Below are 26882 nucleotides of genomic sequence, written 5' to 3'. Positions count from 1 at the left end.
TCGCTTCACCTATATCCTAGGACTCCTCCCCTTACAAGTGCCCCTTCACACACTACGACGCATAGAATCCCTCATTAGATCATTCGTATGGGGCCCTATGCGACCACGACTATCACCCGCCAAGCTCATAGCCCGCCGCTCACATGGGGGCATGGGACTCCCATCAGTGGAGCATTACTCGCTAGCATTACAATTGTCACAACTGTCCCACACCATGCTTATGACGCCTGACCCACCACAATGGATCGCGGTGGAAAGGCGACTACTATCCGCAAACGAAGAGCTTGGGGGACCTTATCGCGACGACCTCCCATCGAACAGTCCGGTGAACCCTATCTTGAAAGCGACTAGAGCAGCATGGCGAAGGGCCCACAGACTATTCGGGGTGCACCCCCTTATCCATGCTCAGGCGCCGCTGTGGCGCAATAACGGTCTCCGAATAGGCGGGAAAGTGATTAATTGGACGCAGTGGAGAGAGGCTGGTATTCACACCCTCTCCCAGGTACTGAGAACGAGGCGATCAAAACCTTCCCCAGGCTAAGGGAAGAATTCGGTCTACGGCCAAACCAAGAATGGAGATACCAGCAGCTCAAACACTGCATCTCCCAAAGGATCGAAGCTACCCGACGGGGGTCCCAACCCTCGCCCATAGTGACCTATCTGCAGCGGTGGGCCCAACAAAAGGGAGTCATGTCGGGTCTCTACGACCTAATCACCAAACAACTTTACTCCCAACCCCTCCTAGAGAAACTGCGCTCGCACTGGCAAACCCGGTTCCAACAACCCCTAGATCCAACCGAGTGGGAGGATGTCCTGGAAGCCCTGGACAGAGGAACCCGCGAAGCACGATTAAAGTTCTGCCTTTTCAAGGTCTTACACGATTGGTACTGGTCCCCGGCGAAACTGCACAAGATTGGCTTTCTCCCGCATGCGCAATGCTGGAGATGCCCAGAGACACATTGCGACTTAAACCATATCTTAATTGACTGTCCAACGGTCCGACCACTGTGGGACGCGGTGAGCTCCACCTTGGCCGAATCACTGACACTCCCGTCACCACTCCCCCCTTCCCTAATACTCATACAAGACACGACCACCCTACCAGACCTCTCCAGGCCGCAAAGAAGACTGCTACACACAGCACTAGCCACTGCAAAGATCTGTGTTCTCCGTCAATGGAGGTCAGAAATCTCCCCAACCCCGGAGGAATGGATCATAGCCATGACCCGCACAGTCACATATGAAAGAATTAGCTACAACCTGCAAGATCAAGCCCAAATCTTTACCCAAGTATGGGCCCATTTTCTGGCTGGGGGTAGGACGTAGTAGTAGGGGTAGTAGTGCGTGGTATGGGGAACGTAGTACAGAGCACGGAGTGCATAGAGCGTGAAACGTAGAACACAGCGCGTAGTTGGTGGACTGCACACCACCCTCTCCCTACCCCTCCCCCCCTCTAGTAACATTCCCCACAACCCCAAGTGCCGCCGATAGGACATTTGTATTAAAGGAGAAACGGACAGAGCATGGCCAAAGGCTTTAAGCCCCACCCTCCCGACGTACCTGCCCCCCCTCCGCCATCCGCCATCAACTCAACACCGCTTCAGTCTACGATACCGCCGGTCATGGCGACCCCCAGACTCAGTATGGACCCAGACACTTAACGACCGACATCCGACCCAGGCGGCGACACAGCACAGAGCTTACACACCCACTAGCCTGCTTGCTTACTTACTCCCAGACAGACAGGCGCCCCAACCCTTATGCCTTATGCTATGCTAAAAGGCTGGCCTAGCTAGCTTGCCCGCCCGACCAAAACTGTTTGTAGTCCACACTATCCTACAACCCCACCTCCGAGAGCCCTACAACTCTACAACCTAATAGCCTCACAACTCCACAACCACTGTAACCCGACATAACCAGGCATAGCACCCTTACCCTTACCCGATTCCACACCTCACACTCTTCTTTCATTTTCATTGTTAACGCCTTCCCAGTCCCCTGCGTGATTTGATATAATATGTTTACATTTGATAATATCCTACTGATCCACCCATTTCTCCCCGTTCCACTGTTTATTGATCATTGTACACAACCATTGAAAACCGTTGGGGCTCCGACCCCACTTGAGTTTTGTCAACGTTCATAATAAAACCTCAATAAAAAATAAATAAAAAAGAATGCACAGATTTACAAAGATAATAATCAATTAAAGATGCCATAGGTAATCCCAGAGAGAATGTATTTTTAGAACTTTTAAGAAATTTATACATAATTGGATGTAAGTGTGACTATTAAGAGGAGGGAATAAGTAATAGCAGAAGGCATTACCTACATATAATAAGATAGAAAACCCAGTGACAGAACAGCATTTGCAGCTCATACACCAATCATCATTCAGCTTTCATCAAGCCGCAGAGTAATTCACCAATGTGCTGTGGTCCAGAGTTCTCAGTCACATTATGAAGACCTTACTGCAGGTTCTGCTTCAGCCTTCCACCAGCAGTAACTGTAGAGGAGTTGCTGGTGGCCGCCACTGATGTAGGAGAAGGAATTGTTGTGGCAGATGGGTGTTTGTGAGGTAGGACACCAGGTCAGCTGCTCCTTGCCTTGTTCCCTCAAATCAGTAAACTCCACATTTCATCCATTGGCACTGGGCTGGGCTGTAGTCAGGTGGTCACACACAGATGGTGAAAGCACATAGAAAGATAAAATTAATTATCAGCAGGCATTTTAATTTAAAACACTCTAATTAAAAACTCAATGGATAAAACAAAGTACGATGAGCACTTTTGTTACAAACCTTGATGGTGTCCAAGTTATTTAGGAGAGATTGCAAAGTGGTATGTAGTGCAAAACATTAAGACGTCAAAGCAATAATTTCTGGAAAGAAATGCCCCTGAGGCTAGGAAGAGAGATGTTAAACAGTGTAATGTATACAATAATTTGTTCTGGAACGTCTGTCCTTGTAATATATCTACTTACAACAAAGAAATGAGGGTGACAGGGTGGATAGTAAATTAATGAAAATCTTGAGGGGAGTAAGGAGTAACAAACATCAGGATGCTTTGAGCGAGGGGACTTTTTGAGTGAGATTTACACCCAGCAGCACACTTTACAACATAGCCTACAGTTAGTCCCTAGGATTTGGGCAGCTACATAATCAAGACCATGATACCTCATTTCTTAATCAAATACAAAGAGCAGGAGGCTTTCCTATAGAAATGACAAGTTTATCTCTCACTGTCAATCAATTGTGACTATTAATGGATCAAGCTCCCCCATTCCCTTAGACAGCTTGCCCCACCTTAATATTCTTGAACAAATTTCAAAGGTTACTTTCCAAACTAACCTAGTGAACAAGTGTACAAAATACCACTTTAAAAAAAAAATCTTTCTTTCAAGACATTGCTCTCTGAATCTAGCTTCATTGAGCAAGCACAGATGTGTTGACGATTGCGTTTATGCTGACTTTTTAGTCAGAGCTGCAGGGATTGAAAAATGTTAATCATAAAATGTGAAAAGGAACTGACCATTAAGTCCAGGTCACAGTTTCTGTGGAATGTAAATTTTAGCATGCAGAAAAACATAAACAGCAGCTGAATCAACTGGGAAACAATCCCATATTGAAAAGTCATGGATTATAGAGACAATGAAGGAACAGTGATTTGAGAAGAGGGCCTGGTTTTAGGAGGTTTAGCAAATCTGTACAGATGAGGATCAGTTCATGAGTCGTTCAAGTTTGACAAGACATTTAAGGCAGTGGCCTCCAGCTCAGCCGGCACCTAGGGAAACCTAACAAACCTGTGCATTTCTGACAACTAGAGACCTAGGGGAATCCAAGGAGGGGTGACTTGCGGGGCTCGGACCAGGTTCTGTTACCCAGAATCCTTTGCAAACCTCAAAATTTGGCTAAAAAAACACATGTTCCTCACATTTCTGTGGCAGAAAGTTCTGGGATCTGAGAGGTGCCACAAATTTCCTTCCACCCAGCGTTCCCCCAAGTCTCCCGATAACAATGACACCTCACTTGTGTGGGTAGGCCTAGCGCCTGCGACAGGAAACTCCCCAAAGCGCAACGTGGACACATCCAAATTTTTGAAAGAAAACAGAGGTGTTTTTTGCGAAGTGCCTACCTGTAGATTTTGGCCTCTAGCTCAGCCGGCACCTAGGGAAACCTACCAAACCTGTGCATTTCTGAAAACTAGAGACCTAGGGGAATCCAAGATGGGGTTACTTGCAGGGCTCGGACCAGGTTCTGTTACCCAGAATCCTTTGCAAACCTCAAAATTTGGCTAAAAAAACACATGTTCCTCACATTTCTGTGGCAGAAAGTTCTGGAATCTGAGAGGAGCCACACATTTCCTTCCACCCAGCGTTCCCCCAAGTCTCCAGATAAAAATGATACCTCACTTGTGTGGGTAGGCCTAGCGCCCGCGACAGGAAACGCCCCAAAGCGCAACGTGGACACATCCAAATTTTTTAAAGAAAACAGAGGTTTTTTTTGCGAAGTGCCTACCTGTAGATTTTGGCCTCTAGCTCAGCCGGCACCTAGGGAAACCTACCAAACCTGTGCATTTCTGAAAACTAGAGACCTAGGGGAATCCAAGATGGGGTGACTTGCAGAGCTCGGACCAGGTTCTGTTACCCAGAATCCTTTGCGAACCTCAAAATTTGGCTAAAAAACACATGTTCCTCACATTTCTGTGGCAGAAAGTTCTGGAATCTGAGAGGAGCCACAAATGTCCTTCCACCCAGCGTTCTCCCAAGTCTCCCGATAAAAATGATACCTCACTTGTGTGGGTAGGCCTAGCACCCGCAACAGGAAACGCCCCAAAGCGCAATGTGGACACATCCAAATTTTTGAAAGAAAACAGAGGTGTTTTTTGCGAAGTGCCTACCTGTAGAGTTTGGCCTCTAGCTCAGCCGGCACCTAGGGAAACCTACCAAACCTGTGCATTTCTGAAAACTAGAGACCTAGGGGAATCCAAGATGGGGTTACTTGCGGGGCTCGGACCAGGTTCTGTTACCCAGAATCCTTTGCAAACCTCAAAATTTGGCTAAAAAAACACATGTTCCTCACATTTCTGTGGCAGAAAGTTCTGGAATCTGAGAGGAGCCACAAATTTCCTTCCACCCAGCGTTCCCCCAAGTCTCCAAATAAAAATGATACCTCACTTGTGTGGGTAGGCCTAGCACCCGCAACAGGAAACACCCCAAAGCGCAACGTGGACACATCCAAATTTTTGAAAGAAAACAGAGGTGTTTTTTGCGAAGTGCCTACCTGTAGATTTTGGCCTCTAGCTCAGCCGGCACCTAGGGAAACCTACCAAACCTGTGCATTTCTGAAAACTAGAGACCTAGGGGAATCCAAGATGGGGTGACTTGCGGGGCTCGGACCAGGTTCTGTTACCCAGAATCCTTTGTGAACCTCAAAATTTGGTTAAAAAAACACATGTTCCTCACATTTCTGTGGCAGAAAGTTCTGGAATCTGAGAGGAGCCACAAATTTCCTTCCACCCAGCATTCCCCCAAGTCTCCCGATAAAAATGATACCTCACTTGTGTGGGTAGGCCTAGCACCCGCGACAGGAAACGCCCCAAAGCGCAACGTGGACACATCCAAATTTTTGAAAGAAAACAGAGGTGTTTTTTGCGAAGTGCCTACCTGTAGATTTTGGCCTCTAGCTCAGCCGGCACCTAGGGAAACCTACCAAACGTGTGCATTTCTGAAAACTAGAGACCTAGGGGAATCCAAGGAGGGTTGACTTGCGGGGCTCGGACCAGGTTCTGTTACCCAGAATCCTTTGCGAACCTCAAAATTTGGCTAAAAAAACACATGTTCCTCACATTTCTGTGGCAGAAAGTTCTAGAATCTGAGAGGAGCCACACATTTCCTTCCAACCAGCGTTCCCCCAAGTCTCCCGATAAAAATGATACCTCACTTGTGTGGGTAGGCTTAGCGCCCGCGACAGGAAACGCCCCAAAGCGCAACGTGGACACATCCCATTTTTTTAAAGAAAACAGTGCCTACCTGTGGATTTTGGCCTGTAGCTCAGCCGGCTCCTAGGGAAACCTACCAACCCTGTGCATTTTTGAAAACTAAAGACCTTGGGGAATCCACGATGGGGTGACTTGTGGGGCTCGGACCAGGTTCTGTTACCCAGAATCCTTTGCAAACCTCAAAATTTGGGTAAAAAAACACCCTTTCCTCTCATTTCGGTGACAGAAAGTTCTGGAATCTGAGAGGAGCTACAAATTTCCTTCCACCCAGCATTCTCCCAAGTCTCCCGATAAAAATGATACCTCACTTGTGTGGGTGGGCCAGGTGCCTGCAACAGAATAAGGCCCAAACCTTGAAGAGATAGAAGGGATAGCACAGCGAGTTTATAAGGGCATATTCTTTTATACATCTTTAGACGGACTCTGCTTTGGGGACTCACATAAGTGAGGTGTCATTTTACTTGGGAGACTGAGGGGAAAACTGGGGAGTAGGAATTTTGTGCTGGAGCGGTGATCCTACTAAGAAAAATCAGGAAAATATGCTTTTTTATGCAAATTTTGAGGTTTACAGAGGAGTCTGGGTAAGAAAATGTTGGGGGAGCCACGCAAGCCACGCCTCCCTGGACTCCTTGGGGTGTCTAGTTTTAAAAAGTTTCTGGGTTTTGTAGGTTTCCCTAGATGAAGGCCGCACCCAGGACCAAAAACATAGGTGGGCCCTCCCCCCCAAACACAGGTATTTTTGTAATATATCATTTTGATGTGTGCACATACGTCCGTGATGTGCCAAACACTAAAATTGTGAAAAGAAACACACTTAGGTTATGTGAAGAAGACCCCTCACCCACCAACCAAGTTGGTGGCATGCTTCATCATCGGGGTCCCACCCGAGGCACCTAGCATGTCACAGGTGTGCTGCGACGCCTGATTACAGCGGAGCAGGTTTTGTCATTTTTTAGCACACATACTGGTTGGATTTGGCACAAGGGTGAGTGATGGTTCAGTGGATCAAATTTTATTAACAAGAGATTTCACAAAAATGAAATGCACTGCTAATAACTGAAAGGCAAAAAAGTGAACCAATGACTCACAGCTCGTGAGCTGTAAAGCCACGACAAGGCACCAACCGCTTTACAGTCCATTCACACACCTTTCATACATGACACGCACAAGACCATTCACACCGCCAACCACGGGCCCAGCACATTACAACACTCACATCGACAGACCGCGCCACTCAAGGGCCCATCACTTACATACGCCCACATGCCTGATACAAGAATCACACCAGCTGATGGGAGTTTGGACTGCCGTTTGGCTGGCACCGCAAGCAAAAGTGCCACCGCACGCACACCGCCAGCCAAGCGCCACCCCACGCACACTGCCAGCCAAGCGCCACCCCAAGAACACCGCCAGCCAAGCGCCATCCCACGCACACCGCCAGCCAAGCGCCACCCCACGCACACAGCCAACTAAGCGCCATCCCACGCACACCGCCAGCCAAGCGCCACCCCAAGCACACAGCCAGCCAAGCGCCACCCCAAGCACACCGCCAGCCAAGCGCCACCCCAGGCACACAGCCAGCCAAGCGCCACCCAAAGCACACCGCCAGCCAAGCGCCACCGCACGCACACCGCCAGCCAAACGCCACCCCACGCAGACCGCAATCACTTTTTTTATTTATAAACAACAAAGAAACCACTAATTATAAAATAAGCACAAAACTACAAACACAAAAGCTCTAACTAAATACACGACAGAGATGCCAACTGTGAAATATATGAAAGTATAAAACAGACAGCTTACGCTCACGGTATTTCTCAAAAGTTTTTCCTTGTCTGGTAACTTCTAAAACAGCTGGGCACACACAGCCCAGGCTTTGAAGGGCATTTGGGGCAGTACATCCGGCTCTCCCTCCGGATTGATCTCCGGGCACATACTCTACATTTCTTTGTGGGCATGTCTTTTTTGAGAGTGGGAGGAATGTGATCTGGAAAGTGACAATCTTTCAATCTAGCCACATCCTCCACCACTCCTACTCTAGGAACTCTTGCCGGTTCCACCACAATAAGGCTTTCTATCACCGACTCCTGAAATTTAACAAATGTCATCCTTGACTCAGATGAACAATCCTTGAATACAATAAAGGTATTAAAAGTTGCCAAATGAAATGAATGTAGGGCCAACTTTTTATACCACACATAAGACTTACGAAGAGCAGTGTAAGGTTCCAACCTCTGATCTACTCTATCAACACCACCCATGTGCCTATTGTAGTCCAAAATGCACGCAGGTTTGCGCACTTCCGCAACCTGACCCCAAACAGCCACAGGGGAAGTACTCTCATCACGGATGGTCGATAGCATGTACACATCCCTCCTGTCTGAAAATTTCACAGCTAGGACTGCACTGGGCCCAGCACTGAGTTAAACGTTTGGATTTCTAACCAGACGTCACAGAAGACTGGAAAAGAGTACAACTGAAGTGGTGGTTGCTGGACCGCATTTGGACTGGTGGCAGACCTCTCCCCTTACTCAGCCCTGACCTAACGATCATGATGGATGCATATTTGCTAGGTTTGGGAGGTTATCTGGAGAGGTGGATATCAAATGTCTCTATTCACCTTCAGAAAGCCCATCTCCACATCAACTTGCTGGAATACTGAGCAATATACTTGCCATTGAGATCATTTCTCTCATTCACCAAGGACTGAGCTGTTACTCAGAGATGCCTTTTACTCAGATTGGAGTTCAGGATTCCTGTATGCCTTCCCACCTCTATCTCTCTTACCCAGAGTTCGGAAGAAGATCAGGAAAGGCCAGGACTGAGTAATCCTAGTAGCTCCAGACATGGCAAGGCGAGTGTAATACCTGTCATTTCTGGCCACAAGCAACTGTCTTCTGATCTGACTGACACTTCAGGAGGGCCTCCTGTCTTACACCTGACCTTGCACAACCTTCACCTCCATGCATGGAAATCATGTAGTGACAGTGGGGTTGAAGGTGGTTGCTCTTCCTTCTAAAGTAGTAGGCTTCATCTTGGCTGCGAAGTGCCCCCTCAAATAAAACAGCTAATATGGAAAAACAGGAAAAATTTGTTGTCTCGTCCTCCTCTTGAAATACCCATTCTCTAAAGGCACAGTGGTCTGACATGCTGTTATTTTGTCTTTTGCTAAGCCAGCAAGGCCTTGCTCTGGTAACATTTAAAGTTTCTTTCTCAGTCTTTTTGGCATTCCAAAATGTACTTGATCAACCATCTTTATTCAAATCACTTTCTGTAGTGTGTTCTTTGAAAGGGTTAACTCATGTTTTCGCCAACTTTATTTGTGATGCCTCAGTGGGACCATTAACTTTGTCCTCACTTTGTCTATGTATGTCCCATTTGAATCAGTGCAGAGTTGTTCTCCTGGGCTGCTTATGCCAAAGGTGACATCTCTCATAGTGACCACATTAGCACATCACATGCTTAAATTACAGGCCAGTAGCCATACACCACCTTCTTTCCAGACAAGCTAGTCCTCAGGAAAAAAAAAACAATTCCCCCAAAAGTTGTCAAGCTTTCCCACTTCAGACAGTCTATCATCCTGCTAGTTGTCTTCATCCTTCTTCAATCATCTTAAGAGGAAGAAAGATTTCATTGCCTTGATCCAAAAAGAGCTCAAATCTTTTGCAACAATTGCACCAAAGAACTAGGCCTGGAGAAGTTATATTTACACTGAAGTAAACAAAGTACTTTTGGTACAATGCTATTATGATGCAAAATTTATGAAAATTACGTGATTACGCCCAATCATTTAATTAAGGGTAATTTGGGGCAAAAAACCTACTGCAGGAACATATAGGGACAATGAAGCTAGAGAGGGCAAGTGACCTCTGACTGCTGCTGATTCTGCTGTCTTGCATTAAGTACTATTTTCTTAGCTCAAAATACATCTTCGGGTCCATTTTGGATGCAAGGGTGCATTTTAAGCTAAGAACATAGTGCTAAATGCTGGGTTATGCTACTCACAATATTGTCTGATCCGCTGCCATTCAGATTATTTACGCTAGAGCAAAGTACACAAGTTCTGCCCACCCCTACAAAGAGCATCTGATGGATGATCAGCTCTTTGTAGGATTGTCCAGGGAAAAGAAGGAAAAAGCTGCTCAAAAAACAAAAAGTTTAAGAAGGATTGTCTTGTGTATTACAACATGTTATGGGTGGGGAAAGAAACACCCTCTGGGACGTCTAGATCAAGAGCTGCACATTGTGCCACTCTTCGATATTTGCAAGGTTGCTACATGGACATCACTCCATACTTCCACAAAGCACTACTGCCTGGATAGACCTTTGCCCGTTCTGTCCTGCATGATTTCCTTGTCTGAGCACCTGCGGGCGTACTGCCTTGGTATCTACTCACAAGGGGAGGAATCTGCAGTTAGAATTATCCATCTGAAGAAAAAGTTACTTCCCTTTGGTAATTCGGATGCTCTAACCGCAGACTCCTCACCTACCCACCCACCTCACATGTTCTGTGGAATTGACTTATCTAGTCCACACTAATGGGAGTTCAATCTAGAGATCCGCACACTGACACAATCTGATTATTGAAGGTTCTTTGTCCAACAGAGTGGACAGATATCAGAAACTGACATCAGCGCCCTGAGGTGGCAGCTAAGTAGAGACTTGACCTCACATCCAAGGCGGTACAAACTCATTAAGGAGCTGCGCAAAACCACCTCTGGACACTGAGAAAATATTCTGAATCCAATCTGCCACCTCTTGGTATTAACAAGCTGAATGTTCTGTTGTTAGGTAGAATATCTGACAGGAAGATGTTTGCTTTGTCTCTTCCGGAGTCTTCCTCGAGGCTGCATGGATACAAAAAACTTTATTTTCGAAATTTTGAACTGGGTATTCAAGATTGTATTAATAGTGATTAACACAATCTCACTGTGACATGGAATAAAATACATGAATTTGTATGTGTGTTGCTGAAATCCTCATCAATCGTCACAGTAAAATATTGAATTAAAAGTGTCTATGTGTATTAAAAATAAATGTTGTGTTTTAAGAATGCACACATTCAAAACGATAAAAAAATCAATGAAAGAGGCACTTTAATCGAAAACACTGTCATTTCCTCTCAATTACCAATACTAAGTGAAAAAAGGACTTTCTTTGCAAAACGTATTGATGTCTATAAATGTATTCATCAGAGACTGCGAACTGTTATCTAGTGCAAAACATTAAGGCATTAAAGCAAACGTTACTTAAAAGTATCCATAAAGTACCCCTGAGCCTAGGAAGAGCAATACCAAGTGGTTTTGTATCTGCATTAATTTGTTGTTTTATTTCTGCCCGAACTACATCTTTTTAAAACAAAGAAATGGTGATGGATTGGGTGGTACATGGCAGAAAGATGTTTCATGGGTATTGAATGAAAACCATTAGGGAACACAGACATCACCGAAATCAGGATTGTTGAGTGTAGGCAAATTTCGAGGAGCGTTACACCCAGCAGTACACTTTACATCATAGCCTGTTGTTAGTCCCATGATCTGGTCAGCTACGTAATCAGGTGAACACATGAAACACCTTGGGGCATATTTATACTCTGTTTGCACCGGATTTGCTTCATTTTTTTACGCAAATCCGACGCAAAGCTAACGCCATATTTATACTTTAAAAAATCATGGAGTTTGCGTCATTTTATTGCGTGGACACCTACCTTGCGTTAATGAGATGCAGGGTAGGTGTTTCCACGCATAAAATGACTCTAAGGCCTTTGCGCCTTATTTAAACTCCTGTGCAAAAATGACGCACGGGAAGGTGAGGGCCTGAAAAAATGACGCGCAGCCGCATTTGCGTCCTTTTTTAACGCCTGGTCCAGGCAGGCGTTAAGGTTCTGTGGGCTCGGAAGGAGCCCAGAGGTGCCCTCCCCTGCCCCAAGGGACACCCCCTGCCACCCTCGCTCACCCCTGGAGGACACCCATGGATGGGGGGACCCATCCCAGGTAAGTAGAGGTAAGTATTTTTTCTGATATTTTAGGTAGCATAGGGGGGCCTAACTTGGGCCCCCCTACAGGCCACTGTGCCCAATGGCCATGCCCAGGGGACAGAAGTCCACTGGGCATGGCCATTGGGCAGTGGGGCATGACTTCTGTCTTTGCTAAGACAGGAGTCAATTCCATGATGGTTATGCGTCATAAAATGACGTGAGTCAGGTTAGCGTCAATATTTTGACTCTAACCTGACTTGCACAATTTTTTGACGCACAACCCCCATTATTCCCTACGCTAGCGCTGCCCGGTTTGCGTCATTTTTTTTACACTAACCAGGCAGCAGCGCCGGCTAGCGTCATTCCATAAATATGACGCCCGGCTGGCGCGTTGGAATGGGGTTAGCAAACATTAAATCTTTTTACGCAAAACTGCGTTAGCGCAGTTTTGCGTCACAGAGTATAAATATGGCATCTTATTTCTTAGTCAATACAAAGGGCAGGACCCCTTGCTGTAGAAATGACCAGTTTTCCTCTTGCTCAGAACATTATGACTACCAACTGGTCAAGCCCCCTCCATGCCTTCTGTGATCAGTAAATGTAAAAACAACGTGACCTCCCTCGAAGTTGGTGCATAAAATTCAAATGTGACTTTACAAACCAACTTAGGGCCTCATTTACAAGGTTTTGGCGCAGGGTAGTGTCAAAAGGAATCTTGCTGTGCTGCCCTGCTTTGAAGGAAAAGGGCAGGAATGCATTTTATCTATAAGATCCTGTGCATGGGAAACGTCCTTAACAATGCGTCCTTAAGGACGCGGACGTTTCCCACGCAAGCATAACCACGCTTGCTTGAACAATGCATGGCTTTTCCTGTACCTTAACCATGCATGTGCTGAATTCTCATATGCGTAGTTAAGGCACAGAAAAAGCCATGCGTTGTTCGGGAGAGGATGCGGTGATGTAAGTGGGGCTGAGGCAGGGGTGGTGGGTAGATTAAGGGATTGGGGTGGGTGGGTGTGTGGTCATGTGCTGGCTAATTTTTTTTAAGGGGCCAGGGTGGGGGTTTGCGTATTTTTTTAAAGGATTAGGGTGGAGGGGTCGGAATATATTTTTTTTTTTTAGGGGTAGGGGTGGGGGGTTTTGGGTAGTTTTTTTATTTAGGGCTTAGAGTGGGGTAGTTTCTTTTTAAAGGGGTGAGGGAAGGATTAAGGAACTGTGGGAGGAGAGAAGAGGAGGAAGGATCGGGAGAGGACGATTTGAGTTACGTGGGGTTGGGACAGGGTTGTTGGGTAGTTTTTAGCGGTGGGGTGGAATCAGGGCTTTTATTGGGATACTTTAGTTTTTAGGGGCAGGGGTGGGGTGTCAGAGTATTTTTTTAGGGTTCAGGGTGGGTGAGGGGGCCTCATGATAACTTAGTTTTTAGGGGCGGGTGAGAGGGTCAGGATAGTTTTTTTTTAGGGCTTAGGGTTGATGGGGGGTCGGGGTAGTTTACTTATTAGGGGGTGAAGGATTTAGGGCTCAGGGCGGGTGGGGGGTGTTGGGGTAGTTTAATTTTAGATGTGGGGGTCGGGTACTTTTTTTTAGTGCTCAGGGTGGGTGGGGGTGTTGGGTAGTTTACTTTTTAGGGATGGGTGTGAGGTCGTGGTAGGTTTTTTTTTTAAGGGCTCAGGGTGGGTGGGGGTGTCGGGTAGTTTAGTTTTATGGGGCAGGGGTGGGGGAGTTGGGGGAGTTTTTTGATGGGTTCAGGGCAGGTGGGGGGTTGGAGTACCTTAGTTTATGCGGGGGGAGTGGGAGGAGGATAGTATTTTTTTTTAGGGCTCAGGATGGGTGGTGGGGTTGGGTAGTTTAGGTATTAGGGATGGGAGTAGTTTTGGGCCACAGGGCAGGTGGGAGGGTTGCACGACAGACCTACGCTTGCCGTTTCGCATGCATTTCCACACATACCTTTACTTGGCATGCTTTTACAATAAAATTTGTTGTAAAGACATGTGTGGTAAAGGTGTGCATGGAAACAACGTGGCCATGGTTCCTATCGCGTTGTTAAGGCATGTATTGTTCTGGCATGTGGGGTTCCATCATACAAACACAGCGCATTCCTGTCCATGGTGCAAGGGTGTCTGCGGTGCAGGGATGATTGTTTTGGTGCAGGAAGGGACACCTTCCTGCGCACAAACACTCACAAGAAGCGTTTTCCTTTTTCTATGTGTGCTTGCATCTGCCTTATGCCTCCCCTGGGGAGGCGTAGGCTTTTGACACATTCCCTAGTTTACAAAACCTTGTAAATCTGGGAATGTGTCAAATGCCATTGGTGTTACGTGGAAACGCCCACCCTAAAACCCCTGGCACACCTTCCTGTCACAGGATAAGGGAACACAACAACTTGTGCTACACTGCCTCAGTCCATGGCTCAGAAATGATGCAGCGTGGAACTGCAAGCCAACTTGCTGCGTTGCTCTGATCCATTAGGAAAGTGCAGGAATGCTTTATATTTTCAGCAATACAACGCATCCCTGTACTTTCCGCTGTGCTGGTGCACAATTGGCTGCCTAGCACCAACACAGGCACCCTTGCGCCATGGTGCAAAAGAGCTTCCATTGCAGGAACAAATGTTTATGTGCAGGAGGTGAAATCTCCCTACATATACACAATCATTAACGGTGTTTTCCTCCTTCTATGTGTGCTGCAGAATGCAGCACACATAGAAAGAGCAAAAAATGGGGAGAAATAAAGTTATTTCTCCTTGTTGAGCCACTTTTACACAATCTCTGGGGTGGCTTAGGAATCTGACGCATTCCCAGGTTTACAAAACCTTGTAAGTCTGGGAATGCGTCTGATTCCATGGGTGTTGCGTGGGAACACCCACAGCAACACCCATGGAATGCCCCTTTCACGCAGAGATATGGATGAAAGGGGACCATAAATACAAGGCCTTGGAAAGCCACGCAAGATGGCTTTGTGTGGCCCTGTAAGTATGTGTAGGCACACTGTGCTGCCGGAGCATCACAAAAGTGGTGTTAAAGTGCTGCAGGGGCATTGTAAATATGCCCCCATATTTGCAAGGCCATTACTAGCCAGGAAGAGTGGTTTTACATGGCCTTGTAAATATGGCCCTGTATTGTGCGATGCCGGACAGTCACTAAAAGTGACATTCCGGTGGCGCAGAGGGGCTTGTAAATAAGGCCCCTAATGTTCAAAATACCACTTCAAATAAAAGTTTGTTTTTCAAGACCTTGGTCTCTGATTCGAGGGCCATGGAGCAACCTTGGTTTCTGCTAAAAAAAGTATTTTCTGCTGAGTCAGTCAGAGCCTCTGTGTTTCCAAACATTCTAACCACATTATTTTTTATAAGAAACTGAACATTAGGTCCAGCTCACAAATTCTGGGGAATGCCCATTTTAGCATCCTGAATACCATAAACCGCAGCAGAAAATGTATGAAATGGGCTGATGATTAAAAGGAAGAGGGTCTGTGTGCTGAGGAGGCTCTAGCAGAATTGTTCAGAGAGGGTCAGTTCATGAATCATTTAGGTTTCAGAAGGAGTTTAAAGCAGTTGCCATAAAAGTGGCCATAATGTGAGAAACCAGTTGGGTGTTACTTTTTTGAGGTTGTAAACTTTTCTCTATGTCTCATGATTGTGATTATGTATCAGAGCTACCTCACTTCCAATTACAAAAGAACCTAAAAACCTTTTATCATGGATGTCATTGGTAATATTATAGTTAATGAATAACCCTGCAATGGATATCCTACTGCATGAAACTAGTGTGTGTCAAGACTTCATCAAGCTGCTGCAATGTTGCTTGATGTATATTGGCTTCTTAAGGACCCCAATAAATAAAGGTCTCATATGGAATATCCCTTTCTTGTCACAGTCTACTGCGCTCCTATTGGTCCAGTCCTACAGGATCTTTCTGCTTGCTGAGAGGCAAGGTGTGAAAAGTGCAAACAGTAAATGGGGTCTCTTAGATGGTTATTTTATTATTTTTTTACACTGCCTTTTTGGGACTGGAGTAGGGGCAACAAGTGCAGAGCAAGTGACAATGAAGGACAAGCCAGGGACAGAAACTGTAAGTTCTTACTACCCTTAATTTTACCCATACCTTGTGGCGATATGATCCGGAGATAGATGAAACAATGTGAACAAGACAGAGAAAAGGACACATAGTAAAGCACAAGGGAAATGTAGAATAGGGAAGGGAGGCTGATTGGAGAAGGAAGGGAATGAAGGGGTGAGATAGGTGTTTAATTATATGCCAAAGCATTTCCATACACCAAGTGTGTTTTTAATAGGGAAATAGGCCTGGACTGGAACAACAAGGTCAATAGGAAAATACCAGGACGTCAGGAACAGCAGACAAGAAGAAGATGTAAATATTAGGCTCAAGTGCAGACTTTCCTGAGAAGAACAGCAGAGACAAGAGGCTCTTGTAATCAGCTACAATAATCAAGATGTCTTCACTTCATCTTTTATTCATGATCATTCTTGTCAGTAATCTGCTAATGGGTATCCCCTCCAACACCTTTATAGTAGGTGTCATCTCCACCCAGTGGGCTGGAACCAGACACCGGCCACCAACAAGTGATCTCTTCCTGCTGTTCCTCGGGCTGACCAATATATTTATGCAAGGTTTCACATCATCTGATCAGCTTCTTCGTTTGCTCCAGAGAGAGTTGTATAACAAAGACTGTGTTTGGAAAACATTGTTAATCCTCTGTCCATTATTATAGTGCTCTAGTTTCTGGCTCAATGCCTGGATCTGCGTCTTCTATTGCATCAAGATGGTCAACTTCTCCCATCCTCTGTGCCTTCGCCTAAAATTGAGGATCTCTGCCATGCTTCCGTGGCTTGTGGTGGTGTCTCTGCTTGCATCCTTAGCCGTCAACGTCTCAAACATCTGGACTTTTGGAGAACTGCCTACAAATATTTCTACCACAATAAACGCCACCTCTTCCAGCACAGGCGATGGCATTCACCTTTTCAACAAGCTGTTGATGTTTATCATAGGATGCTTAGTGCCACAGATCATTATTGTAATCACTGCTGTGCTGGTCCTAACCTCCCTTTACAGACACACCCGACGGATGCAGCAGAACAACACCGGGTTTACCAGTGGACCCAGCGTGGAAGCCCACACCAGGGCAGCGAAAACCATCTTGTCCTTGGTAACCCTTTATGCCAGTTTTACCCTGGCTGCAATGTTGGGTGTTAAAAATGAGAACTGGTATTTATATGTTCATAGGTGTTTCCTCCCCCCCATTAACTCTCTGATTCTCATATTTGGGAACCCCAAACTGAAAGAATCAGCAAAACACATCCTTTGCTCCAGTCTGCGATTTCCACAAATTCAATGAACACTAATCTCCATCAGTTTGTGTAGATGTTTTTTACCAGAAAATAGTTATTTGTTTAAAAGCATTTTGAGATGGAGTTCAGTGGAAAACCAGATGGAGCTAGGCATTTCTCCCGAATTTGCATGCCCGGGAAAGTCCAGCTTTGCCCTTGTGCTACAGTTGTTTTTATCTCTAAACCACATTGAATTGCAAGGAAACATTTATTATCCATATTTTAAAGTTGTTTAAAGCTCTAAAACCACATTAAGTACAGGAGAACAGAGGGATGTTATTTTTTTACCATGAGCTACTCTAGTTAATATCTCTAAAACCACATTAGATGACCTAGTAGGGAGGAATATATTGTTGTTGATATGCTAAAGCTGGTTTGTTTCCAAAATTACAATAAATGAAACAGGAGAGTAAATTCTGTTATGTGTATCTAAGATTAAGATTGAGATTCAATTTCACCTCGGTAACTCTTTCACAAGTTCCTTTCCATACATTCTTCCAAACAGCCAGATTTTATAGTTTGGCGGTTGGGATACTCATCACAAACGTCATGGATATCATATCCGCCATATTACACATCCATTATATTCAATGGCCTTTGTAATACGGCCAACGAGCTATCTGTCACATTAAAGATGGAGTAATTTATCCAGAACAACTTTAGCCCCAGACTTATCAAAAACCATAGTATACCATATTGACGCAGATAGAAAGTAGATTTAATAATTCTTATCAAAAACAAGGCTTAGATAAATTGTGTAGTTAGAGTAAGAAGATGGATCTCCTGATTGTTTTTTAAAATATTCTGTTGTTTATTTATTGTGACGTGGTGTATTATTTTAAAATCTGTTTTCTTTACTTTTGACTACTCATAAATATGGAGATTATCTACTCTCACCTGTGCATAAACCACTGTCGGAATTATAAATTGGTAGGTATTTAACGCATCCAATTATTATCAGATGCGTTTAATACCTCAACCTTCGTTAAATATCGCATGTCAAACCTGTCAAAATTTAGCTGGGGGGAAGCATTTACCATATCATTTACCATATCATGCGGATTTGGGTGCATTAAAAACCAAAATCCTCATGTTATTACTCTTAAACTCACAATGGGTTCTATTTATCACACCCTAAATATAACATACTTGTGGTATCGCTGTTTATTAGATGCACAAAATAGCACCTAAACTCATAATCAGGGTCTTAATATTGTATTCACTAAAGGCAATATAGCATTTCGTCTAGTCAGGTTTTGTATATTTTAAATGCAGCTGTTTCCTTTGGTGCATTTAACTTTTATTGTTTGCGTAAATATGTTGTTTTTGTGCCGTTACTGGCCTGTATATTGCGTGGGATCTATATGATATATGTATTTTTTAATTAACTAGAAAAGGTACTCTCATGTTGTCTTTATGGTAGACTCCTTCATGTCTCAAAACTATCATTAAATGAACTGGATCCAGGGAGTCTTTAGTTCTCCATATGCTTGAGTTATGTTTACCCAAACTCTGACCCTGTGGACTTCTAAGATAGTGCAGTTGAGGTGGGAAATAATTGTTTGGCATCACCACCAGGAGAGTATTTGGTTTGCAGTGTGCTGTACACTGATGGACATCACAAAGATAGCAAGAAATCACTGAAAAAAGAAGGAGCAATAATTCCTCCTGCCACTTTTGTTTGCAGAGGACATTCACAATGAAGAACCTTTAGTGATTGACAAGGAACACACTCCATTCAAGCTCTAGGCCTGAGAAGGGGAACTAAGATTTGCTACGTTTGGAGGTCTGTACTCAGCTAGCAGAACCGGAGAGGTTCGCTCATGTTTCCGATGATGATAAGGTGAGCTTGTGTTTATTTTGTATGTCATCATGGTACCTGCTGACAACAGCAGATGGATTAAATACGTATTTGTTTATTTATTCACCTCTACATTTATTCAAATGTTGATGATTAAGACATTTTCTAAAGTATAACTACAGCTTGTTTATTGGTTGTTAGAGAGGAAGTTAGAGTGCAGGCAGATAAGGTGAGAAACCATGTTCAATAATCCTCCCGCTGACCTGTGACAGGTCAGGTGTAGCTCTCAGTTCATGCCAAGTCTGGGAAGCTCAGTTTTCACAACATCAATTAACTTTTAGAGACATGAGCATTGTTGTTGATACAAGTATACAAAAGGTGAGGTGTAGCCAAAGTAGTATCAAAGACCCTCTGACCCCTCTCCCATAACACCACAGTGACCCCCTTGTCCACCCCTTAGCCTCCCAGAACCCTACTATTTGCTACCAAGCACTGCTGGGATGGCTACTTTACTCGCAGGTATCGGCCCCTGCAGCTCCTATAGTGCAGGAGGCCCCAAACCAGGCCTTCAGAGGACATTCAGCCCAACCCCAATAAATATCTGCAATACATGGGAGACTCAGGGGCCTCTCGATTTTCTGCAAGAGGAGCATCAATTTGTGTTACATCACTGCAGAGTAGTTCCATTGAAGGCTGGATGAGTGGATGCTGGTGTCAGTTCCCACGTGAGTTGGCGTCATGTGGCTTGCTCTTAAAACACTTAGGGGCTCATTCCGAGTTTGGCGGTCATACCCAAAGACCGCCATGCAAAAGGCAGCCGATACACTGCCAGCGATGGGGGAGTGAAGCCCGCCGCATTTCGAGTGACAAACACAGCACAGTCAAATTTTGACTGGAAAAACAACACCGTCGGCCCAGACGACGGAAAGAAGGAGGCGGTTGCACCACCACCACTGCCACACAGAGAAAATGCCGCCCATCAAATTCCAATACACAAATCAACACGTCGGTAATCCATTGGCAGTCCAAACTGATAAGGGAAAATAAGTAGCCACCTCCGCAGCAACACTGCACCAGATGGGATAACACCAATAGCAACACCTGAAACACATACACACACCTGTACACAGCTCTACAAAACACACTCCAAACATACCCAGAACCCTTTACAAATTGAAACCCAGTGAGAGCAAGAGAAGAACACACTGAAAGGAGGCACTGCACCTAGATACCACAGGCACCATCATACTAAGTATGCAGCACACAACACATCCCTGCACACAAATACCACAGAGCACACGCACATATCAATACACATATTCACAACTACAACCAGCCCACCCACAATCCCTGCACACTAGACACCCCCACCCACAACACTACACAACTACCATGGCACCACAAAAAAAACAGATTCACAGAAGAGGAGCTCAGGGTAATGATGGAAGAAATTGTCAAAGTGTAGCCGAGACTGTTTGGAGCACTGGTCCAGCAGACATCCGTAGCCTGGAAGAACGACTTATGGCAGAAGATAGTCAACAGGGTGAATGCAGTGGGCAGTGGGGAACCATCCACGCACAAGGGAGGATATTAGGAAGAGGTGGAACGACCTTAGGGAGAAGGTACGGTCCATGGCTTCCAGGCACCAGTGGCCGTCATGAGGACTGGTGGTGGACAACCACCAACTCCCCCAGAAATGGCTCAGTGAAAGGAGATAGTCCCGGCCATACTACATCCAGAAGACTTGACGGGAATTGCGGCTGGACTGGACACGGGTAAGTCCACTGTATCCTTTGACCACCATGTCCCTGGGCACAGCATGTACTGCCACCACCTTCTCACTCCCTCAAACCACCCAAACGTGCACAATCACATCATTGGCCCCATACCCACACTTGCATGTCACATCTCCCCACTGATGCCATTTCCTCACAGCCCAACCTAGTGCATGTATTTCTCACACAGCAGAATGTACCACAACTACCACAATGCAACACTCCCTACTCTTGCCTAACTGCTACATCCATATCACATTTCTGCTATTGCACGTTTAACCATGTCACTCCCCATCACCAATATGTGGTAGGAATGCACATCAGTACATGACAATGACAGTAACAAGGCAAATGTAAAATTTACTGAAAATGAGGACCATCACAACTGTCCACTGAGGGGAACACAAGCAGAGGACTACAAACTGTCAATGCCAGTACTGTCCTACAAATACAGTTAATGAGGGAATACAATCATGTGTGTCACCACATAAATAACATCATCTGACACAATACCTCTCACCTTACAGGTCTCCCATGTACTGACACACAACAGAGGAGCCCAGTGACAGGAAGCCCAGGCTTCGATGCAGCATCAATAGGGGAGGATCCACATGAAAGTCTGGATTCAGACAATGAACCTGGCCCATCAGGTATGAGTGGTCAGTCCACCACCACCAGCCTTACACTGCCCACAACTCAGACCACCTCCCCTGTGGCAGCCAGTGCACAGCAGAGCCCACCTTCCCAAACCTGTGTCCCAAGGTCACATCAATCATCAGTGTGCCCCACAGGACAGGGACAAGAGTCAACGGTGCAAACCCAAGACAATGACTGTCCTGATGTCAGTCGGAGTGGGCACACTGCACCAGGGGCATAGGCACAGGGGGCAAGGACCAGTGGGAGGACAATCGTGGGACAAGGGACGAGGCAGGTCCAGGACATGACTGGCCAGGAGGCCGTCTCCCGAGTCCCGGGAGCCTACCAGCAGACCCAGGACCAGATGGGCCAGATACTCACCACCTTGCAAGACACACAGAGGCTGCAGGAGGAATACCACCAGGAGGCCAGGCAGCAGTGGCAGGCACACAATGCCACCATGGCCTCCATATTAGGGGAGTTCAAGGAGCCAGACCCTTTCGCCCTGTAGCTGGGACATCATTGCACGGACACTGCTGTTCCTCAGGATGTAGGAATCATGTACTGATCCAGGAAATTTAGCGTTCACATGTGTAATGTATTGGTCTGCAAGACACACCACTTGTACATTGAGTGAATATGTACCCTTCCTGTTCCTATATACCTGTTCATTGATCCTCTGAAGTACCAGGGCAATGTGAGTCCCGTCAATGGCCCCAATTACATGTGGGACAGTTTAGCTGTTGTAGAAGGCTGCTTTCACTGTGGCAAAACCTGGAGGTATCATCATGGCGTAGTGCAGTCAGACCACCGTGCAACTCCTCATTGATTAAGATTGATGTCAATGGAATACTGGAACCAATGACGATCACCGCCGGCGGGGAAGGTCATGACCGCTGCGGTCGTAACCGCCATTTTGTGAGAGATAGTTCACTTGACTCCTGCCATTCGGCCGATACAGACCTCCCCTTTGTGTGCTTCTGCGACCGTTCTCTTGGAGCAACGATGGCACGCACTGCAGGGGAAACGGCCCCAGCCTTCTCCAAAGAGGAGTTAGAAAAACTGGTGGAAGGGGTCCTACCCCTGTATGGGCGGTTGTATGGAGCTCCAGGACAACAGGTCAGTACAACGTCCATGGTCCCACTAGTTGTGTGTTGCTTGACGACGTATGTGTGTGCTCATTCACATGTCATGACTGATCAGGTCTGTAGCATGCACATAATATGTGTGGGACTTTGCCAGTGTTCATGAGCAGTGTTCGTTGTGTGTCACTTACGCTCAATGCTGGATTGAGATCATTTACATTATGTCCCCCCTTTTCTCATTGTTTCCCAATCAGGTCAGCGCCCACCAGAAGAAATGGTTATGGAGAGCCATCGCCAAGGAAGTGCAGACCCTGGGGGTCCATTGCCGGCAGAGCACCCACTGCAGGAAGCAGTGGGAGGACCTGCGTTGCTGGGCCTGGAAGACCGCAGAGGCCCAGCTGGGGACAGCCTCCCAATGTGGGAGGGCTACACGTCAGACCCAGACCCCTCTTATGGCCCGCATACTGGCGGTGGCATACCCTGAGTTGGATGGGCACTTGAAGGCAGCACAGCAGCGAAAAGGGGGTAAGTGTTGACTGTCAGGTCACTACTGCATGGTTGTGCACTGTCACCCTCCTTGGACTTGGAATGAATGTAGTCAGATGTGACATAGGGAATGTACAGTCCTGGTTGCAACACTGTTCAGGTAGGAGTGTGTCATGGACATGTAGGATGAGTAGTGGTGGTACAGTAACACATGTTCTGCTGTAGGTATGTGTCTCTCAACTCTGCTATCATGTCAATGGCAGCATCCTCCATCTCTGTGTGTACTGTAGTAGTTTGAAGTGGTCATGATGGCACTGTATATGGGTAATGACAGACATGTTTCATGAGGGTTGCATTTGCATCACTTCCTACATCAATGGATCCTCTGTACCACCTATACTCCTCACATTCCTGTCAGTTACTTAATGTCCGAGTCCCTCTCTGCTTAGATTTATTTCATCCTGAAGAGGATGACATGTGATTGGTTATAGCGCAGGGCTTGATTCTAGTTGTAGTCATTTTGGCAATGATGGGCATATAAGTGTCTTCATGCAGGAGTTTGGTCTGCAGGGTTGTAATGGGTTTGGATATAGGTTGCATGACTCTGGTAAAGACTGCTAAACGGTCCAGTGATTGTCAGGAAGGGACTGTTATCTGCATCGTTTTTATGTGAAGTGGATGTGTGGGTTCTAATAATTTCCTCCCATTCTGTTTCTGCCTCCTCCTTTTCTCTCTTCTCCTCTGTCTATGTGTGCATTAACATCATCTGGCAAGGGAGGAAGGGCACCGGTGACTGGGGATGCTGCAGCCCACGAGACCCAAGAGGCAACCAGCAGTGAAGCCGAGGGGGCCAGTGGGACGGAGAGCAAGAGGAGCACCATGGTGGAGACTGGAGCTACCACAACATCTGACTCAGAATCCTCCTCCGATGGTGGCTCCCTGCCAGTGGCGGACCCTTCTGGTACCACACCAACACCATTGTTGTCCGCTACCCCCTTTTCCTGCACCGCCCTCCCTGTAGCACTCCACCCAGTTGCCTGTGCCCTCTCACCCAGGAGGGTGGGCATCTCCTTCAGCGCTGCTGCCCTCAATGAAGAGGCTATAGACCTCCTGAGGTCCATCTCTGTGGGGCAGACAACGATCATGAATGCCATCCAGGGACTGGCATCCCAGATGCAGCAGACCAAGGCATTCCTGGAAGGCAGTCACTGTGCCTTGTGTGACCTCCACAAATCGTTTCAGGCTCTGGCCTCCCCGTTGACGGCAGCCAGTCCCTTCATCTTCCGTCCCCCCCTTCAGCTTCCTGTTCCCAATCCACAAGCCTTCTCCCTACACCTGTCCATGGCACACCAACACACATGCATACACTCACTACATCAGACAAGGTGCCCAAAGACAGACATGGGCATCACAAATGTTCACACAGGCATGCACACACACAACACACATCTGCAGACACAACAACAGACACTTCTTCCACCACCTCCTCTCTTACGGTCACATCTCTACTCCTACCTGCAAGCACAGCATCATCACACACTGGTCCTGCTGTCATTCCTGTCATCCCCATAATCACAACAACAGCAGACTCACAGTCACACACCCCACACACCACATCCGCCCTCACAACGGCTACCGTGTCTACCACCTGCAGCACATCCACCTCAACATTCACTCTCACATCACCCATTCCCTCTCCCTGCTTATCTGCCCCCTCCCAAGAAATGCATATGTACCCACTCACCCACCCAACATTCAGCCACCACACACATTCAGACACTGCACACACCAGCATCCATGTACAGCACACAGACACATCAGACAAGCACTCCCTCTAACTCCACCACTCTCCCTCAATCATGTGAGTGCCCCGTGTACCTAAGAGAGTTTTCCTTGCCGACCTTGACCTCTTCCCAACTCCTCTCCCACCCCGTCTTCCCCGCAAACAGCATGCCCCCTGCCCCTCTCAGGCCCTTCCACCTCCCATTCCTTGGGTCCCTCCTCTGGTGTTTCCCCTGCTCCTCCACCCAGCAAAAAATCCATTCCTCCCAGTGCCAAGGTCACCCCTCCCAAGTCCAAGCCAAAACATGCCCCTTCCGCTTCCAAGCCTCCCCCACTGCCCCCACACCCCTGAGGTGCCTGCCTGTCCCATTGCTGCCCCTATCAGGTGGAAGCCTAGCTTCAGTCAGGAGTCAGGTTGGGCCATTCTTGATGGACAATGTGCCCTGCAAAATTTGGACATTTGAACTTACCATTGGCACTTTTGTATATAGTTTATTGTTCTAATACAACTGCCCACATTGCTGTGGTTGTCAAGATGAGATGCTGGTCCTAGTTTCCTTCAACATTGTGGTGTGACATCTGTGTGCAAAGGTGTGTGAGGTTTGTGTGTGGATTGTGTCTGTGTTGTTGCATGCGCTTGGTAAATGGTTTGGGCCATGGGGATGTTGTCATGTGTGTGTTTGCTTGCTTGTGTGATGTATGGGGTGTTGTGTGCGTCAATGTGGCTAATGCTGGATGTGTGTATTTCCTTGACTGTTGGTTATACCTGTTGTGTCAGCTGCATAATTGTCTGGATGTATGTTCACAGCTATTGATTGTGTGTCATTGCTACATGGAGTTCATTGCGTGTGTGTGTATGTGTGGTGTCGCACAACGTGCCCGTCTATAACATCGTTAAGGTGTTTGTTGGGTAGTTGTTGTTGTGTGGTTATGGGGTGTGTTGGTGTTGTTGTGCTAAATGTTTGGCACGTATCTGTATGGCTTTGTGTGTATTGGGTATTTGGCATTGACATATGTTGTGTGTGCGTGTGTGTGGCCTTCACTGTGTGTGTGTGTGGGGTATGTGTGTTCTGCGTGGGAGTGTATCACTGTCATTTCCCTCCCCTCTATGCTAGTTATACTTACGGTTGTTGTCTTCATTGTTGTCGGTGGTCCTGAAGGCGTATGGCGAGATACAAGGCTGGGAAGACAAGTAGTTCATTCGCCTTGGTGGCGGCGGCAACATATCTGTGCCTGGAGGTGGGTGTTTCCATTTATACTTTCTGTTTCCGCCAGGATTTTCATGGCAGTAAGGCCCCACCGGATATCCTGATGGCATGGTTACTCGGAATATGGAGGGCGAGACGTTGGCTGCCTCCTGCCTGAAGTTGTCTTCCACAGGCAGATGCTGCACGTCAGCGGTGGTGGGGCTGGTGGTGAGTTGTCTGTAGTGCGTTGGATTCACCACGTTACTCGTTATTTGGCGGTCTGCACCACCACCCTGCCATCGGCGTAGCGGTTCGGTTAATGCCAAACTCGGAATGACCACCTCAGACTCAGCCACTGGCTTATTTACAAGCCCCATTTCACAGGGCAGCACAGCAAGGGACCTTGCTGTGTTGCCCTGGGTGACAGGGAAAGGACAGAAATTTGCTGTATCTAGGAGATACGGCACATTTCTGTCCTCTAACCCTGCACTGGCGCACAGTGGGCAGTCTAGCGCCGATGGAGGTGCCCTTGCAACATGGTGTAATGATGCCTGCATCGAAGACAGTATTGCTTCTGAGCAGGATAGGGCACCCCCCTGCACAAGAACAATCCTGGGAGGCTTTTTCCTTTTTCTATGTGTGCTGCACAGTGCAGCACACATAGAGAGAGAAAAAAACAAGAAGAGAAAAATATATTTCTCCTCGTTGCACCTCTCCTGGGGATGTGTAATCTGATGTATTTCCATATTTACAATGTCTTGTAAATCTGGGAATATACCAAAGCTCATGGGTGTTGTGTGGGAAAACCCA

The 26882-nt window shown here is 46.6% G+C and overlaps 1 protein-coding gene across 1 annotated transcript in view; it reads left to right on the top strand.

Annotated features, from left to right (window-relative positions):
* Positions 1–690: 690 nt before the first annotated feature.
* LOC138246803 (taste receptor type 2 member 40-like) overlaps positions 691–26882 on the top strand; it is a 58675-nt gene continuing 32483 nt past the window's right edge. The window contains exon 1 of the mRNA XM_069201566.1: positions 691–884. Within this exon, the coding sequence (XP_069057667.1) occupies positions 691–884 (194 nt within the window). The remainder of the gene's footprint in view (positions 885–26882) is intronic.

This window comes from Pleurodeles waltl, chromosome 7 (genome assembly GCF_031143425.1).
Source record: "Pleurodeles waltl isolate 20211129_DDA chromosome 7, aPleWal1.hap1.20221129, whole genome shotgun sequence".
NCBI classification, from domain to species: Eukaryota; Metazoa; Chordata; class Amphibia; order Caudata; family Salamandridae; genus Pleurodeles; species Pleurodeles waltl.
This window is presented reverse-complemented; position numbering and strand designations above follow the sequence as displayed.